This window comes from Chiloscyllium punctatum, chromosome 33, assembly GCF_047496795.1.
Source record: "Chiloscyllium punctatum isolate Juve2018m chromosome 33, sChiPun1.3, whole genome shotgun sequence".
Lineage (NCBI taxonomy): Eukaryota > Metazoa > Chordata > Chondrichthyes > Orectolobiformes > Hemiscylliidae > Chiloscyllium > Chiloscyllium punctatum.
The window spans coordinates 26,670,974-26,691,516 of record NC_092771.1 but is presented as its reverse complement, the minus strand read 5'-3'; the positions used below and the strand labels follow the sequence as shown (position 1 = coordinate 26,691,516).

General features: G+C 42.3%; 1 protein-coding gene across 2 annotated transcripts in view; it reads right to left on the bottom strand.

Annotated features, from left to right (window-relative positions):
* Window positions 1–20,543, bottom strand: part of LOC140458504 (sorting nexin-27-like) — a 120,258-nt gene that overhangs the window by 13,311 nt on the left and 86,404 nt on the right. For both annotated transcript variants that reach the window (XM_072553212.1, XM_072553211.1), the window contains exons 4-8: window positions 20,171–20,235; window positions 19,751–19,855; window positions 16,457–16,535; window positions 11,967–12,130; window positions 4,318–4,407 (exon numbers count right to left, since the gene is read on the bottom strand). In XM_072553212.1, the coding sequence (XP_072409313.1) occupies window positions 4,318–4,407; window positions 11,967–12,130; window positions 16,457–16,535; window positions 19,751–19,855; window positions 20,171–20,235 (503 nt within the window). The remainder of the gene's footprint in view (window positions 1–4,317; window positions 4,408–11,966; window positions 12,131–16,456; window positions 16,536–19,750; window positions 19,856–20,170; window positions 20,236–20,543) is intronic.

Below are 20,543 nucleotides of genomic sequence, written 5' to 3'. Positions count from 1 at the left end.
CTACTATTGCAGTGTAGGAACCACATTAGCGAATGGGTGCACAGCAAGATCCCACAACAGCACAGTGGCAATAGTGGAATAATCTTTTTCAGCAACACTGGCTTAGAAATGTTTTGGGATATCCTTACAATGTGAAAGGAACAATATAAATTCAGTGTTTCTCGTTCTTAATCCTGCACTTGCTGCCTCATCTATCCATCTCTGCCAACCCCCAATAATTCTCCATTCATCAATACATGGAATTCATATCTCGTCCATGAACTCCTTCATTGACATTATTTCCTAGTTCAAGTAGCCAGTCATTCTCTGCTATCCCTCACAGCTCCATCTTCAATCTCAGCCTCATCCACAAGAAAGCATAAAACCATAAGACACAGTAGCAGAAATTAGCCCATCAAGTCTGCTCCACCATGCAATTATGACTGATGCGTTTCTCAACCCCATTCTCCCACTTTCTCCATATAATCTTTGATCACCTTGATACTCAAGAACCCATCTATCCCAGTCTTAAATGGCCTGGCCTCCACGACCTTCTGTGCCCTGGAAGGATTTCCCCGAAACACTCCACTATGCTGCTCTATGCCATTTATTTCATTGTTAAGGGACTGTAGGGAAGACAGACTGTCCAACCTTCTTACCCAAGAGCAGAACACTAGCTGGTTCTCCTGCGCGCGCGCACTGTGGGTTCAACAGCCTTTATGTACTGGGCTGGACAGTACAGTGGCAAATTTCACCTCAGTTGCAGGTGTTGTTTTAAACAAGCAGAAGGTGCAAAACCTCTTAGTAACTCAGCAAGTAACAGCACAATGGCCAGTTTGAGGCTGACCTATTCCTGTGTACAACTGGAATCTTGCAACTCCAACATTATGACATGATTTGGAGAGGCCGGTGTTGGACTGGGGTGTACAAAGTTAAAAAGCACAACCCCAACAGCTTTATTTGGAAGCACTAGCTTTTGGAGCGTTGCTCCTTCATCAGGTGGTTGTGGAGAATAAGATTGTAAGACACAGAATTTATAGCAAAAGTTTACAATGTGATGTAACTGAAAATATATATTGAAAAAGACCTGGACTGTTTGTTAAGTCTCTCAGCTTTTAGAATGACCATGTTGGCTTCAGTTCTTTCATATGGAAATCACAAAACCTCTTAAAAAGTTACATTCTCAAATGAATTTTAAACAATTGGTGCCACATTGGCTCAGATAATGTATTGAAGGTGTTAGCTCCCTGTGAGGCTGTTTGTGCCACAAAGGTCAGACTGATTCTAATCTAAAAAACGAATTTACAGAATCTTACATTGCTTCATGCAGTTTTTGAGTAAAGTAAATGTAATTCTGCAAGTACAAATTCATCCCACAAAGTGTCTGTGAGAGGGTGTGAGAGTGTGTGTGTAGAAGTGTACGTGTGAGTGTATGACAGAGAGTGTGAGTGTGTGCGTGCATGTATAAAGTGCAATGGGAGTCACCTGTAGTGTGACAGGAACCCAAGGTCCCGGTTGAGGCCATCCCTATGGGTACCGAACTTAGCTATCAGCCTCTGCTCGGCCACTTTTCGCTGCTGCCTGTCCCGAAGTCTGCCTTGGAAGATGGTCACCCAAAGATCCAAGGTCGAATGTCCTGGACCGCTGAAGTGTTCTCCGACAGGGAGGGAACACTCTTGTCTGTTTGTTCTGCAGTGTCCATTCATCCTTTGCCGTAGCCTCTGTTTGGTCTTGCCAATGTACCATGCCTCAGGGCATCCTTGCCTGCAGCGTATGAGATAGACAACGTTGGCTGAGTGGCATGAGTCCCTGCCATGTACATGGTGGGAGGTGTCCCCACGCGTAATGGTGGTATCAGTGTCGACACTCTTGCAGCATCTTGCATGACAGGATTGTATGGAGTTGTCCTAAAAGCCGGGCAGCTTGCTACAAATAATTATCTGTTTGAGGTTTGGTGGCTGTTTAAAGGCAAGAGGTGGAGGTGTGGGGAAGGTCTTGGCGAGATGCTCATCCTCATTGATAATGTGTTGCAGGCCGCGAAGAACATGGCATAGTTTTTCTGCTCCTGGGAAGTACTGGACAACGAAGGGTACCCTGTTGGTTACAGCACATGTCTGTCTCCTGAGGTGGTCATTACGGTTCCTCACTGTGGCATGGCTGAACTGGTGGTTGATGAGTTAGGCATCGTACCCCATTCTTAACAGGGCATCCCTGAGTACTTCCAAGTGCCCATCACCGTTCCTCATCTGAGCAAATCCTGTGTATGCATTGGGCTTGTCCATAGGGGATGGCTGTTTTCATGATTTGAGTGGAAGTTGGAGAAATGTATTAATGTAGAGAGGAGTCACTGAAAAAACTACACAGTGATATCAACAAGTTTCATCCCACCATCAAACTCACCCTGGACTACTCTCTACTATCTGTCTCATTCTTGGACACGTGCATGTCCATCAAGGATGGGCACCTCACTCTACCACAAACCCACGGATAACCTCACGATGCTACATTTCACCAGCTTCCACCGGAAACATATTAAAACATCCATCCCCTATGGATAAGCCCTATACATACACAGGATTTGTTCAGATGAGGAGGAACGTGATGGGCACTTGGAAGTACTCAGGGATGCCCTGTTAAGAAAGGGGTACAATGCCCAACTCATCGACCACCAGTTCAGACGTGCCACAGTGAGGAACCATAATGACCTCATCAAGAGACAGATATGTGCTGCAACCAACAGGGTTGTCCAGTACTTCCCAGGAGCAGAAAAACTATGCCATCTTCTTCACGGCCTGCAACACATTATCAATGAGGATGAGCATCTCGCCAAGACCTTCCCCCACACCTCCACCTCTTGCCTTTAAACAGCCACCAAACCTCAAACAGATCATTGTTCGTAGCAAACTGCCCGTCTTTCAGGACAACTCCATACAACCCTGTCACGGTAGACGCTGCAAGACGTGTCAGAGTGTCGAGACGGATACCACCATTACGCGTGGGGACACCTCCCACCATGCACATGGCAGGGACTCATGCCACTCGGCCAACATTGTCTATCTCTCATACGCTGCAGGCAAGGATGCCCTGAGGCATGGTACATTGGAGAGACCAAACAGAGGCTACGGCAAAGGATGAATGGACACTGCAGAACAAACAGACAAGAGTGTTCCCTCCCAGTCGGAGAACACTTCAGCGGTCCAGGACATTTGACCTTGGATCTTTGGGTGACCATCTACCAAGACAGACTTCGGGACAGGCAGTAGTGAAAAGTGGCTGAGCAGAGGCTGATAGGTAAGTTCGATACCCATGGGGTTGGCCTCAACCGGGATCTTGGGTTCATGTTGCACTACAGGTGACTCCATTGCACTATACACACAGGCCCCCTCTCACAGACTTAAACCCCTTTACACACACACTCTCACACACATACACACGCCCTCTCACAGAGGCTCCTAACCCCGCGCACATACACATAAAAGTTTGTGGGATGAATTTGTACTTGCAGAATTACATTTACTTTACTCAAAAACGGCATGAAGCCATGTAAGATTCTGTAAATCCGTTTTTTAGATTAGAATCAGTCTGATCATTGTGGCACAGACAGTCTCACAGGGAGCTAACACCTTCAATACCTTATCTGGGCTGACGTGGCACCAACTGTTAAAGTTCACTTGAGAATGTAACTTTTTGAATAATGTTTTGCGATTTACATACGAAAGAACTGAAGCCAATATGGTCATTCTAAAAGCTGAGAGACTTAGCAAACAATCCAGGTCTTTTTCAATATATAATTTCATTTACATCACACTGTCTACTTTTGCTATAAATTCTGTGTCTTACAATCTTATTCTCCACAATCACCTGATGAGGGAGCAGTGCTCCGAAAGCTAGTGCTTCCAAATAAACCTGCTGGACTATAATCTGGTGTTGTGTGATTTTTAATTATGACATAAATAGATTCCAAATTACTTCACTGGCTGAAAACCCTTTTGTAATGTCTGTAGGAAGTGAACAGTATTATAGAAATGCACCCTTTTCCCCTTTTCAATACCCAGGACTTCAATCACAGCTTCAGTCATCTTTGTCTAACTCTACGGCTGCGCTATGCCAGTTGTCATCATCTTGAAATCCACTGGGAATTACTGCCCCTTGAAGGTACTAAACAATTTACAAGGTGACTATCATTGGAAGAACTGGTTAAATTGGAAGTGGAATATCTGAATCAAGTCCTTTCCTGTGCGTCATTTCTAATATCTAACATTCTAAGCTGCAAGTTCTAACGATAAATTTTCCTGTTTTGTCAATGCACAAGTATTAAACAAACAGGCAGGATCCTACCATGACTTTTTTGTGCTGCTCCGACAATTTCTGAAGCTGGTATGACTTATCGCCGACTCGAATCCGCCCTTTCTTTACGTCCTCCACGGCCTGCAATTACAACACAGCTGCTGAATTATGGCAGTGACACACAGACCTGCAGTTATTATTACCACACAGAATAAAATAACTTTTCACAAAATTCTATACGGCTATTCCATCAGTAAATGCCTACAACATAAAGATACTTGTGCCTTTTACTCTGCCCTCTTCAACAGACCTCCTCCTCCATAGGCAGTTGTGCCTAGAGTTGCCTGAATTTTACACTGGGGGGTCAAGAGCCTTTGTTACTTAAAAAGCTTTTTTTTGGTAAATATGTTTATTAGCAAGAAAACAAATTTTTTTGACTTTACAAAAATATAAAGTTATTGAAAATATAACAAAGCAAATACCAGTACAATAAAGAAAAATGCAATTTACAATACAACTACTGTTTACTAACTACCCTATAATACAAAACAAACCCTAACACTGTGCAAAACAACACCAATAAATAAGTAAGCAACTAATAAAAGAAAAAAAACAAAACAACACACAAAATAGCTATGCTCGGCGCAAAGCTCCCAAACAAAAAAAAACGAGATAATTGTATATGTACCCGTATTAACTCAGGAGCCCCCCCCCTCCAGGGCCCAGGGCTCAGCAAACCTAACCATCCTGGTTTAAACAAACGCATTTGTTAAGATAGCTGACAAATCTATGTCCAAATAACTCAAAAAGGGCTATTTTATAAGAGGTCTATAAGAGTGCACCACATTTGTAAAAAAATCCAAGGGAATGTGTTCCATAATTAATTTCTGCCATCTCAGCAAGCCCGCTGGGTTCACAGGCACCCAATTCATCAGAATATTCTTCTGTGCACTGTAAACAAGATTAAATAGTTTCTTCCCATGCCCATCTGAAGATGATAAATTTAGGAGAAAGATCAGGTCTACTTTAACTTCAGTTCTCAATACCCTCCCTATCACTCCCGCCATGGTGCTCCAATAAACATGGAGCCTCTGGCATGTCCAGAAACAATGGGCAAGAGTATCTACACTTATTTCACATTTGGGACACATTGAAGATGTCCCTTTGCCAGATGGTCCGATGCCAGATGAATCCTGTGCAGAACTTTTAACTGGATAGCGCTTGTCCTATTACAGAATTTGATCTTTTGCATGTTTTCCCTTATGTCCTTCCACGTTTCAGAAGAGATCTCCACTCCTAGCTCTTGCTCCCAGGATATTAACCAATTAATATCCTGCCAGGCCCTGCCACCCAGCAGGCGATAGAGGGCACTAACCAAGAGGGTGCTTATAGTACATAGCAACAACCTCTATCAGGCTTATAGGGCTTAGTGAGAAGCATAGTCTTCTTCTGGATGAAATCCCTAACCTGAAAATAAAAAGGCAAATATCTCTGTTGGGCAGCCCGTATTTGCGGCTCAGTTGCTCGAAAGACATCATAACCACCCCCTCAAACAAGTTTCCCAGACTGGACACTCCTCTCACTGCCCATAGTTTGAACCCTGAGTCCATCATCCCTGGTCAGAACCCTGGCATACATGGGCGTAAGTGGCAAAGTCTTGGATAAGCAACCCTCACTCTGACGTATCGCTCTCCATGCCTTGACTGTACTAATAACAATGGGGTTCTGGCCATGGTCCATAATGGTCCTCATCTTATCCATAAACAGGTTAATAAGAGGGCACTTTGCCGGGGAGGCCTCAATATGCAGCCATATCGAGCCCGGATCATTGCCTGCCCAATCGCACACAAAGGACAGCAGGGAACTCAACTGATACCTCCTGACGTCTAGGAAATCAACTCCTCCCCATCCTTTAGGTAACTGCAACTCAGTAAGTTTAATGAGGGACCGCCCACAAAGCCAGACAAAGGAACTAAACCAACCCATAAGTTTCCACAGCGATGACCTGGAAACATTAGAGGGAGCATAGGCATGGGATAAAGCAAACGAGGAAGGACATTCATCTTAGTGAGAGTTATTCAGCCCAACCATGAAATTGGAAGAGCCTGCCATCTCTGGAGATCCTGCCTAATATGGTCGAGCAAGTGAGCAAAGTTAGTCCGAAATAACTGATCAAATATTGGCGTAATAAAAATGCCGAGGAATGCTATGAAGGGCTTCTGCCCGAATTGTCAAATCTGCTGCTCCTTGAATGCTGCCTGACCTGCTGTGCTTTTCCAGCACTACACTCTTGACTCGATCTCCAGTCCTCACTTTCTCCCTTCTATTTTAGCCCAGCTGTCCTCACAACCTTCAGACTGATACAATTCAGAGTAAAAACTCCGAAAAGCCTCATTAATCCTTTTGGCATCGTATGTAAGGACCGCAGTGCCGTCTCTAATTGCAGTAGTGGATCGGGGAGCATGCTTTTTCCTAGTCAGATATGCTAAATACTTCACTGGCCTATCCCCATACTCGAACAGCCTTTGCCTAAAAAAAAAGGCAAGTTCTTTCTTTGCGGTTTGTGTCAGTACTGAATTCAAGTCAGCCCAGAGGGCCATGATCCGCTATAGCTTAGTCACCAAAGGCTGTGCAAAATGTGCCACCTCGGCGGATTTCAACCACGTCTCAAGCAGACACTGCTGTTCCCCCTTCTGTGATTTCCTGCTAGCCGAATTGGAAATAGCTAATCCCCTAGCAAAGGCCTTAGCGGTCTCCCATAGCATAGACGGACAACTAGCCGTGCCTGAGTTGATAGTCAAGAATTCCTGAAACTCATTCAAAAAGTATTCCACAAATTTGGAATCCTTAAGGAGAAAAGGGTCCAAACGCCAGTGGCACAAACCTAGCCCCTCCCTCTTGGCCTTAACCTCCAAACATACAGTTAGGTGATCAGAAACAGCTATTTTACAACCCATAATCGAATCCAGAACAGTCAAGGGAGCCAGAAAGAGATCAATCCTCGACTGACATTTATGTGGGTTTGAAAAAAGGTGACGTTTCTGCCGGTAGGGTGAAGACATCTCCAAATATCCACTAGCCCCAACTCCTCACATCAGTCAGTTATCTGCTTGGCCAGCAAAGAAATATTTGGGGGTCCACTGGGCATCCTGTCCACTGTCAGATCCAGAAGGCAATTAATGTCCCCCTCCTACAATAACGTGCTGTGTTCCAAAGGCACTCACCAAAAATTTGAGGGGATGCGGAGGACAGCAGACATTTAAAATGCCATATTCCTCCCCATGTATCAGGGCCTTGAGTATCACAAACCATTCTTGCCCATCTTTCACCTGCTCTAATAATGTGAATGGAAGATTTTTCTGGATAAGTACCACCACTCCCCTACTTTTAGTAATAAAGGATGAAAAGAATACCCGGTCATAACCCCTCTGTTGTAGCTTCAGGTGTTGCCCATCATCAAGATGGGTTTCCTGCAACAAAGTGATATCAACCTTTTCCCTCTTCAGGTTAGAAAGTACATTTTTCCTTTTAACAGGCGAATGACTTCCCTTGATGTTCCAGGTGCACCCAGGTTGGACCTGAGCACAGATCTCCTCACGGATCTCAACTGCAGCCCCAACCTTTGAGATAAGTCTCACCATCACTGCCACCAATTCCTGAGAGTCTGTCAGGTCCCCTGGGGTTTCAGGAGAGGCTGCTGCTGTGGCCTCTGGTGTGCCTGGTGCTGTTTGCTTGCTCCTTTTCCTTTTGGCATCCTTCCCATTCCCAAGTTTGAACGAATGCGTTCTGTAAGGTTTTAAGCTAATAGTTCCTCAACATAAGTTGGCCAGGGATGGCAAAAAAACACCAATATGCCTTGGCTGTTAGGCAGAGCCATCCACGACAGTTCTACAGAATCGTCGCCATCTTGCAGATTCTCAAAAAAAAAGCTCTCTCTTAAAAAAAAGGATTTGCCTAAAATAAAAACTTCTGGGGGCGGGGGTGGGGGGGGGGGGGGGGGGGGCAGGGGCGGGCGGTCACAGGTTGGGAATTTTACATTGCTAAACCAAATATTTGACAAATGGCCAAGCATGTCTGGTGAAACTCAATTTACATTTAAGATATACACATATATATATATAAAATTTGTGTTACAATGGAAAAGAAATCAAAACTACAATAGATAGAATTCTGAATTATTCATTTGTTATGATTTTGTGAAAAATGCAGAGTGAAATTGTTTGTGCGGAATTAAAACAATTTCTTCAGTCATTCATTCTCGAGATACTAAAAGCTTCTAATAGGAAATTATGAATAATTTATTGTCTCTGACATAATCAAAACAATAATCACAGCAACCGCAAGACCAGGTCCTCAAACCAGAGTTATCTATAACCATCTGAAGGGTTACTGACTTAAAACCTGAACTCACTTTTCTTCTCCACAGATGCTGCCAGATCTGCTGAGTGTCTCCAGCAATTTCTGTTTCTGAAATCATGTTTAGCTATACCACCCCCACAGATACAGAGCGTTATGTTAAATTAAATTACCATTTCAACCTTTAAAATGCAGCATAATGATTAGTCTTTCACCTGCACAATAAAAACTTTTTTTTAATATTACTGTTTCAACTGGTAAAGACAAAGTTAGACAAAGTGTCGAAGAGTCACAGGTTGCAAGCCTCTGCACTAAACTTTGAAATTCTCTCTGTTTCTTTATCCTCCGTTAATTCCTTACTCCAACTCAGCTTTTTTGCATCATAAGGTTGCAACTAGCTAGGTGTTGAATATTTTTGATAATGCCCTTGTGAAGAACCTTGGGACATCGAAGGCACTATACAAGGACAGTTATTGTTGGATGCTTGCCATTTGGGAACTTGCCACAAGTCTAGGAACTTTTTTTTGAGAAAATAGCACAGTTGGAAAGGGACTACACTCCAATGTATCTCACTGCAGGATCAAGATCAGGAATTATTAACACACAAACATATGCATCAGAAGGCATGGGTTCAGATTCAACTCCAGAAATCAAACTCATATCTAGACTGCCTCACCAATCCAGCACTAAGGGAACGCTGTGCTGTTGGAGACGTTGTCTTTCAGTTGAGCAATTAAACGGAGACCCAAAATACCTTCAGTTGGTTGTAAACAATGCCACACTTTTAAGTAGTGAGTGGTGTTTCTGACTCATTTCATTGTGCTCTGGAGGAGCCTGAAGCAGATTCCTGTTCAATTACCAATGCGGAACTGACTCCCACAGCTACCGAGATTACACCTCTTCCCACCCTGCCCCTTGTAAAAACGCCATCCCATATTCCCAATTCCTTCGCCTGCGCCACATCTGCTCCCAGGAGGACCAATTCCAATACCGAACAACCCAGATGGCCTCCTTCTTCAAAGACCGCAATTTCCCCTCAGACGTGGTTGACGATGCTCTCCACCGCATCTCCTCCACTTCCCGCTCCTCCGCCCTTGAACCCCGCCCCTCCAATTGCCACCAGGACAGAACCCCACTAGTCCTCACCTACCACCCCACCAACCTCCAGATACATCGGATCATCCTTCGTCATTTCCGCCACCGAGGATATATTTCCCTCCCCACCCCTATCAGTGTTCCGGAAAGACCACTCCCTCCACGACTCCGTTGTCAGATCCACACGCCCCACCAACCCAACCTCCACTCCCGGCACCTTCCCCTGCAACCGCAAAAAATGCAAAACTTGCGCCCACACCTCCCCCCTCACTTCCCTCCAAGGCTCAAGGGATCCTTCAATATCCATCAGAAATTCACCTGCACCTCCACACACACCATTTACTGCATCCGCTGCACCTGATGTGGCCTCCTATACATTGGGGAGACATGCCGCCTACTTGTGGAATGTTTCAGAGAACACCTCTGGGACACCCGCACCAACCAACCCAACCACCCCGTGGCTGAACACCAATTCCCCCTCCCACTCCGCCAAGGACATGCAGGTTCTTGGCTTCCTCCATCGCCAGACCATGGCAACACATCACCTGGAGGAAGAGCGACTCATCTTCCGCCTAGGAACCCTCCGACCACAAGGGATGAATGCAGATTTCTCCAGCTTCCTCATTTCCCTTCCCCCACCTTTTCTCAGTCCCAACCGTCAGACACAGCACCACCTTCTTGACCTGCAATCTTCTTCCTGACCTCTCCGCCCTATCACCCTCACCTTAACCTCCTTCCACCTATCACATTCCCAACGCCCCTCCCCCAAGTCCCTCCTCCCTACCTTTTATCTTAGCCTGCTTGGCACAGCCTCCTCATTCCTGAAGAAGGGCTTATGCCCGAAACATCAATTCTCCTTCTCCTTTGATGCTGCCTGACCTGCTGTTCTTTTCCAGCAACACATTTTTAAGCTCAATCACCAATGCATCACAGTCATACAAAAGGACAAGTCACTACAATGGGACCAGGACCAGCATTTGAGGTAATGAGTTCAAATTCAACTACAGCAAGTTGAGATTTAACTCAATAAATGTGATAATTTGCAGCTAGCAATAGAAAATGGAGATTAACAGCATAACTAGCCTTCACGGAAGAAATCTGCCAGTTTTACCCAGAGTGTCCTCCAAGTGACTCCAGTCCCACTAAAGCTTGACTCAACCCTTAACGATAAAGAGCCAATACGTGCTGCCCTGCCAGTCCCACAAATCATATTTTAACTCACCACTACACCAAGCATTGTGATTCATGTACTGTACAGTAATCCCATTCCAAAATCTTTCAAGCTTTCAGTTACATTTGCAAGTTTTGCATAATATTTTTTGGAATGCAATTAATATCGTGTAATTATTCCTCGTTTCAGTTCTTTATGACATGTTAGTGTTTTAATCTTGACCAATCATCTTAAGGAAGTTTGCTGGTGCCGCAGTTAGTGGCCATATTCCTGCTTCAAGGCTAAATGGATACTGAAGAAGGGCTTCAGGATTAAGTTTGTTCTGCTGATTTCTGTCAAAAAGGCCCATGTGAAACATTAACCCTTCTCTATCGCTCAATCTCATTGACCTGCATATTTATAGTGCTTCCTATTTTTATTACAGATTTGCACTGAGTGAGAAATGGGATCATTTAGCTTCCAGCAGAATGCCCCAGTTAACAGACTGCAGTATTGTGAAAGGTGAAACAATGATCATTGAAAACACCAACTTTGTACTTGTTCAGAGTTGACTAATACACGTGACCATGATACATGTACGTACACAAACAGGCACACAAACACTAGTCCTCACCATGAAGGAGTTATCATATTTGTGGGAAGGCATCTTCACTTTAAAACTATTGCTCAAGTTTGGATCCAGAAGAAGAGGGGTTCAATAAATTAATGAGGCAGGAGATGCTTCCCAATCATGACAGAAAGTCACTTCACTAAAGCACCACTGCTAATGATTCAGTGAAAAGCAGGATTAAGTAAACTAGCTGCCATCTCAGTCACTAAGGATTTTGTCACAAGTAACTGAAAAAAGGTGAAAATACATTACAATGATGGAAATAAAGCAGAGTTTTCAGGTTACCAGTTAAGCAATTACACTGTTCAAAATTATTTTTCGACCCCAATAACGTTCTGATGCTGAGGCACTTAGACACATATAAAGGAGGAGAGTCCCAAACATACAAAACATAACCAAGTACCAGAAATTGCTTATTGCATTCTATGTTGCTTAAAGTATGCAGTGCATGGAGAAATGCTCATGTACCTGGTGGAAGAAGTAGGTTACTGCAAGGTCATTGTCATTCAAAAGTTCTTCTTGGGCCATGGTGAAGAGCCACTTCCTAATGACCAAACATGTCCCAGCTGCCGCTGAAGTGTAGTTCTGTATGTACAGTTTGTGTGGAAACTCATTGGGGACTAGCTTCCGTTCTGCAAAAGGTACAAATTAATCTCTGTATCAATGACACACAACCAATGACTCAAATGACATCAACCCTGAAACAGGAAAAGGTTAGCAACCTTCCTTAATCGAGGATGAGACATCTTTGGCTAAGCAACAATATAGTTGGAGATATAGCCATTGTATCATGCATGAGTCAGTACCCTCATTGGCCTAAATGTTAACCTGCTACATTCTCACATTCAAATCCCTCTCTATACGTAACCTCCTTTGGCCTGAAAACCACCCAAGAACTCCTCACTTCTATAACTTTGGTCTCCTGTGCATTTGGCCCACTTACTGTCTCTTCAGCCACCTGTGTGCTAACGTGTGAATTGAATTTCTTAATTCTCTCCACCTCCTTAAATATGCCCTAATTCTTTGACCAAGCTCGCAGCTGTTCTAATATCTCAAGAACAAAGAGAAAGGCCTGATGAATGTGATTACAACATGGTTAAACTAAATGGCAATGCAATTTATGGACCATGCCAAACTTTTAATCATTGGAAAAGCTTCTGCAGATTAAGACAACGAATGAATATCAATTCAGTTTCAAATTATGTAATGGAAAATCAATGAGAGAAGTAGCAAGGGAGACATTTCCGAAACATTTTTTAAAACTGACAAGGGGACTCTGTATTAGTTTATATCATGATAGATACCATGAGACAAAAACTAACAGCAGGAAAAGTTTAATTGGTCCATCAACCCTAGCCATATATTATGGGAGCTAAAGCACTATAGCTGGACATTTCAAAAACCACATTTATTCCAGTATTAACACCCCATCAACAAATTCTTCTTCAAAACACCCCTGAAGAGAAATTTCGTAGGGTTATAACACTATTTTAACACTATGAAGGCGTGACAGATCAGTTAGCTGTGACAGGTTTGGTAGCTTCAATAAAAAGGCATGACACTGGGTAAATAATGGTTACTATTAAACAAATTAGTGCATGTAATGCAGTAGTTACACATTCCTTTGGGTGAAGGACACAAGGAAACTGGATCAACATGATCAACTAAAGAAATTAAGGACTGTACTATGCACAGAAAGAAGTCATATATAGTTGCTAGAAAAAAAAGGAAACCTGAAGATTGGGAGCCGATTAGAATTCAACAGAAGACCAAGAAGTTGAATAAAGGGGTGGGGAAAAACATACAAGAATAAATTTGCAAGAAACACAGCAGCAGTCCAAGAGCTTCTATAAGTATGTAAAAAAAAAATCAAAAGCAAATATAGGTTTCTTACAGTCTGAAAAGGGAGAACTTATAATGGAGAAGAAAATGTCGGAACAATTAGACAACAATTTTTGTGTCATTATCACAGAAGTGCTAGGAAAGGAAGAGACTTTTGGGAAAGGAGAACTGAAGGTTAGTTTAGCTAAAAAAAAGTGCAGCTGGTAAAATTAAAAGGAGTGAAAGCCGATAAATCTCCAGGGCCTGATACATTTCAGGATATTAAAGGAAACGGTCATGGAAATAATAGATGCATTGATTTTCAAATTCCAAAACTGTTTTCCAGAACAATCCCACAGCATGGCAAGTGTAACCACATCATTTGTAAAATGAAGGTAGAGAGTAAACTGTGAATTACAGACCAGTTTGCCTAACAGCAGTAATAGGGAAAATCTGGAGTCAATGATGATGGGTGCAATAAGAGGACACTTAGAAAATACCAATCGTATTGCACGAAGTCTCCATAAGTTAATGCAAAGGGAAACCATTTGCGCAAACCTCCTGGTGTTTTTTTTGAGCACGTAACTAGTAGAATAGATGGAGGAAAACCAGTCACGATAGACCATAAGAAATTAGAACAGGAGTAGGGCATTTGGCCTCCTGTGCTTGCTCCACCATTTAATAAGATCATGGTTGATTGCACATTCCTCACATCCACTTTCCTGCCTCTTCCCTGTAAGCCTCGATGCCCCTATCTATCAGAATCCGAGTCTTCAATATATACATGGACTCTGCTTTCTGTAGTTACAAATTCCAAGGACTCACAACTCTCTCAAAGAAGAAACACCTCTATCTCAGTCTTAAATTGGTACCCCTTAATTCTGAGGCTACGTCCTCTGGTCATAGACTCTTTCATGAAGGGAAACATCCTTTCAGTGTTTAGTCTGTCAAGCCCCTTAAGAATTCTGTGTGTTTCAATGAGATCCCACATGTAGTCCTAATCCTTCCACATACCATAGTGAACCTTCTCTGAACTACTTTCAACGAAATGATACCTTTCCTTATATAAAGGGACCAAAACTGCTCACAGTCCTTCAGATGTTGACTCACCTCGTGCAGATGCAGTAAGACCTCCCAAGTCTTATACACCAAATCCCTTGAAGTAAGGCCCAACTTTCCATTAGCCATCCTGATTACCTGCTGCACCTATGCACTAACTTGGCGTTTTGTGCCCTTTGTGTTGCAGCTTGCTGTGGTTTTCCCCATTTAAATAATAGTCTATTCTTTTGTTCTTCCTTCTAAAGAATAGAATCTAAAAGGAAGAACTTCACATTTTCCCACATTATACTCCACTTGCTAACTTTTTTCCCCATTTAATCTCTCTCTGGAAGCTCTGGATCCACCTTACAACCTGCTTTTCCACCTACTTTTATGTCATCTGCAAATTTGGTTCCAGTTCTTCATTTCCATTGCCCAAGTCGTTAATAAACCTTACAAACAGTTGTGGTCCCAGCACTGATCACTGCAGAAACCCACTCGTTACAGGTTACCAAACCGAAAAAGAACCCCTTATCCCCATTCACTGTTTCCTGCACATTAGCCAATTCTCTATTTACACCAGTATACTACCTCCAATAGTGGGCTGTTACCTTATGACTTAACTTTTTGTGAGGTACCTTACTGAATGCCTCCTGGAAGTCCAAATACAATACATTTACTTATTCCCTCTATCTACTTGAAAAACTAAGAAATTTGTCAGACACAAGTTCCTTTTTAAGCCAGACTGACTCTACTTAAATAGACTATGATTTTCCAAATGTGCTATTACTTCTTTAATAATTGATTCCAATATTTTTCCAACTAAGGATGTTGGCTAAGTGACCTATAGTTACTGCTTTTTGCCTCCCTCCCTCTTAGACTAGAGGTATTACAATGGCAGCTTTCAATTTTACAGGGACGTAGCGAATTTGGACTTTCAGAAAGTTTTAATGAAAGCATGTGGGACTGGTGAAAAATACTGGCATGGTTTGAACACTGGTTAGCAGTCAGGAAACGGAGCAGGAATAAACGTGCAATTTTAGGAACTGATATAGTGATAAATGAGGTTCCACACAGATCAGTGTTTGGGCCTTAGTTACTCTCAATATAAATATGAATAAACTGGATAAGGGAATCAAATGTAATGTTTTCAAGTTCACCGATGACACACAACTTGATGGGATTGGGACCGGTGAAGAGCATGTAAAGAGACTTCAAGATGATTTGGACAAGTTCAGTGAGTGAGCAAATACATGGCAGATGCTGTAGTATAATATGGATACATGTGAAGTTGTCTACTTCAGTAGGAAAAGCAAATGTCAAATAATGATAGCTTAGGAAAGGTTGATATACAAAGATTCCTGTACATTGGTCATTGATATAAGCATGCAATGCAGCAAGCAATTAGGAAGGGAAATGGCACAATGGACTTTGTTGCATGAAAATTTGAAAACAGGAGCTTATTACAGCTACGTCAAGCCTTGGTGAGATCTCACCTAGAGTTCTGTGTGCTGTTTTGCCTTCTTGACTAGAAATATACTAATAACAGAGAGCCTGCAATGAAAGTTCACCAGATTATTCTTGGAATGGCAGGCTTGTCAAGGAGAGATTGAGTTGAGTGGTCTGTAATCACAGCAGTGTAGAAGAATGAGGGGGGAAATCTCAATGAATCAAAATTCTGACAGGGCTGGACAAAATCAGATACAGGGATGAGGTTTCCCATGGCCACAGCAGTTCAGAACAAGGGATCTTCGGGTCACAGTTTCAGGATATGCACCAGGCACTTTCAGACTAAGACGAGAAATTTCTTCAGAGGATGATTAACTTGTGGAACTCTTTCCCACAGAAGGATGTGGAGGCCAAATCACTGAATATATTTAAGAAACAGATAGATTTCTAGAAGTGAAAGTTGTCAAGGTTTACGGGAGAGAGTGAGAGTAATGCATTGTGATAGAGATCAGCAATAGTCATATTGAATAGTGGAACAGGTTCAATGGGCTGAATAGCCTATCCCTGCTCCTAACTTTTCTCTCTCTCTACATATTGACATGTTCTGGTGCCATTATTTGTTTTTACAAAAATTAAAAAGTCAACCTTACCAAAAAAGTGATCCACAACTTCAAAGAGCGTAAAGAAACTTGCTGTGATACTATCCATTCGTAAGTGCTCTTGTACAGCCTGCAGGGATAGAACAGAGTGTGTCATTGGGCTTAGTCAAATATACAAACACTTGACACTGCATGGGGCAAAACACAAATCAGCTTCATTAAGGAATGGCAAGCTGAAACTTCCATTTATTGGACATGGAATCAAATTTAATCTGGGGAAAATCATTGCCACGGTCCAAGATGAGATTGGTTAGTCAATGTTGCTCTCTCATATTTCACATCCACTCCAGCATCACCCCCCCCCACCGAATCCCCCCCCCCCACCAACTCCCCCCCACTCTCCCCCCCATGCCACTCCCCCCACCAACCCAGACAGATTTTTACTGAGCTGTCGGGGCAACAATGCACCAAACTAGCTGCAGACAAATTAACCTGAGTATATTTGATGCCATCTTCAATGGGATGGATAATATTCCACTCCCAGTGCAGTGAAATTAAACAATAAAGTATCTGACAACAACTTGGAACATAGTAGCAAAGTTCACCAATCCATGAGCTGGAAAAGTTCAACTGGTCTCAGTCTAACAGTTCTCAGGTTGATTATAGTGCCCGGTTTCCAAGTTTAAAGGTCACAAGCGTAGTGATTATGTTACTGAAATAGTTACCCAGACAGTGCAAGTTCAAACTCCACCACGGTGGTTTAAGAATTTGTATTCATTTTAAAAATCTCACTGGCATTAATAAAAGTGACTATAAAGTGGTCGTGGGGTCATGGTGAATTTCATATCACAACAAAAAAAACCTCCAAATAGCTCACTAACATCACCACCAACTCTGGTCTACATATGACTTCAGTCTCACACCAGCGTGATTCTTTTGTAAATATCCTTTGAAGTGGCCTGGCTCTAAACCACCCACCCCACTGTGTGCAAAGTGCAAAGAAGGCTACCACCTTCTCACAACAATTAGTGACAAACAATACCTGCCAGAGACAATCACACCACGAAAGTGAAGCAAAAATAATCTTATCAAAGACTTTGTTTTGGGATGGAGAAAGCCATGATTCACAGCATGTAATCATTTTCCACTACAATCAATTTTTAAAAACAATGTTGCACTTGAAGCATAATTGAAAGATGCTGATTCGCACCTCTGCAGTTAGAAGTGTCAACTTGCAGAACACTGATCATTTTGCAATATATCAACAACCTGAATACCTGAGCTAAAGTACATATAGACTAACCTTTGAAAGAATGTATCATCCAATCTTTAGTGCCTTCCAAGAAGTTACTGGATCAGAAATTCTGGTGTTGATTCCATATTTCACCTGATCATTGCACTCTGGATCACCAACCTCAAATTTGTGTTGAGAAAAACCCATGCCTAAAACATGAATTACTTATTCTCTGTGCAGATGATAAATAAGCCTACTGTGCATTTCCACAATTATTACAGCATAGAAGGCCCATTTGACCCATCGTTCTCTGAGTGAACATTTCACAAAGTACCACCCTCCAGTTTCCTCACTTGAACCCTGCATATTGATTCTTTTCCAGTATCAACCTAACTCGTTTCGAATGTAGTAATTAAATGTGCCTCCTCCACACTTCCAGGCACCGCCTCATACTGCATTTGCTTCTTTAGCTAATTACTTCAAAGTTGTGCCCTCTTGTTCTTTTCACACGAGAACAGCTTCAGTGTGTCCAGATCCCTCATGATTTCAAATACCTCCACTCAGCCTTCTCTCCTCTAAAGGAAAACAGTCCAAACTTCAGGTTCACTTTATTTATGACTCTAATACTTAAGCAATACGTGGAAACAATTAAGCTTCTAAATATTGGAAAACACCTTTTTAATTTTCTGTAATTTTTGATTGTGGACTGAAATGGGGACAGGATTGTTTTAAAAACCATGGATTGTGGAATTGATTACTACACTTTTTGAAAGTTATTTCACACTCATTGTCAAGTGCTATGTACACCACTGTTTGTTCAAGCAATGGGGGAAGTTACTACTGACAAACTGGAGGCAGAGGAGGGGACAAAGGGAGATGTGGCCAACAAGCAGCTGACTGATAACTGGTCACCATGTCAGAGACCTATGATAGAGGTTTTATGCCTGCCAACAACAGAGACTAGACCCCAGGTAGCTGCACAGCTTGTGGTGTCAATGTTTGGTCAGAGACATCAGACCTCCAAAAGAGAAGGAGCTGTCCTTTTTTCTCTGCAGATAAAAAAGGCCTCAAATCTGAAGAAAGCCAAACCTTTGCTCCTCTGTAGTTGCTATAAGCTGTGGCTTTTAACCAGTTAGTGAAAGACTTGTGGTTGTGAAACAGTCGCTCTGCACCTCCTGCAAGCAAGTGAAAGTATTTGAAGGAAAATGGAGCAGCAGCAAGTTCTGACCAGCCAAAAGGATCTCAGCAAACCCTCTGGACAGGGATCACTAAAGTATCTTCCCAATCATTCCCTACACCCATAACACCCATTTTCTTTCATTTCTAATTTTTGGTCCCATTTGTGTGGACCAAAGGGCAAACCGGGATGAGTTCAGTTTATGAAATCTAGTTGGAATTTACAAGTAGGGCTGAAGGGCCTGTTCACTGCTGAATGACTATGAATTATGTACGTGTGCACGCATATGGGTGTACAGAGGGAGTTTTAGAAGAGGGTTAGAGTTTCAATTAGTAGAATTGTGTGCCAACAGTTCACAAGTGTTTTTCTGTTGCTGTAATCTAATTATTTCAAATAAATTGTAATTCCTGTTAAGTGCAGACACCTGCTCTCTGTTAACCTGGATCTAAAATGGAGAATTGTGCATACTTTCATAAAATTAAAGTTTCATGACAACCCTAAGAATAGCAGGGCTTGATTCATAGCAAGGTGCAGCAGATCATATATCCCAACAGAGACAATCTGCAGTGCACTGTAGTAAACAACCTTGCATTATTTGCAATCATTTGATCCGAACATTAGTTAAAAGCTACATCAAAGGGTAATGAGTCAGCAAAACTGTATTTCAAAACATGAATTACAAATGTCAGCAAAATCTTCAGTTGGTAGAATATCGATACATCACTCTTATTGCCTCAAGATGCATTATCCAAGGGGTAATATCAATTTGGTCACTAACCCTGCTGACTAAAGTTTAAATCCTGGGCTCCTTCTTGTGGTTTAAGAAATTCCTGTTTATCCAGGTGAATATAACATCACCAAGTGAAAAACTATGAGTCAAGGTTAATTCCATTTTTATTGAGACAAGCCAGAACCTCAAGTCAGGCTCACTCACCCTGTAGACCTCTTCTGCAGTGCTGTTCTTTTTTACACTGACTGTGATGATGTTTCTGTCAGGCAAGGCTATCCTCAGATCCACATCAGACAGTCCGTTTGTACTCTGGAAAAATTAAATGGTAAACAAGTGGTTGTTAGAACATTCTTCTACTGAAGTTAAAAATTACACAACACTAGGTTATAGTCCAACAGGTTTATTGGAGGCACTAGCTTTTGAAGCGCTGCTTCTTCGTCCAGTGGTTGTGCAACAGAATCATACAACACAGAAGTTACAGCAACAGGATCACAGTGCCATGGATTGTAATATTAAACAAATTTAGCATTCTACTTCATTAAGTTAAACATTATTCTTCAAATTCTGAGTTTAAAAATTAAGTCCGGTCTCAGCTAAGCCAGTTTTCCTTCCTGATGTCCTTACCTCACTGGAATCAGCCAGAAACTCCTGCATCACATCGCTCTCTCCAAGGACGCTGACTGAACACACTGCAAAACAAATCACAAAACACACTATAACTACAGCTCAGACATACAGTGCTGCTTGCAGTTGGAAATTTCCAATGCTGCATTCCTTAACTAAACACTGAATAGGCACCCTGACCTCAAGCATCTGTTCATACAGCGCAGATTTTTCCATCCAACCATGGTTTCAGCTGCACCTTCTCCTTCGGTACACTGCAGACCAAATACTCAACACATTTTAAGGTTTCTTTCTCTTTAACAGGAAGTTGACAACATTTGTTGCCCAGTCCTAACTGCCCTTGAACTGAGGTCATTTCAAATCAAGCATATTA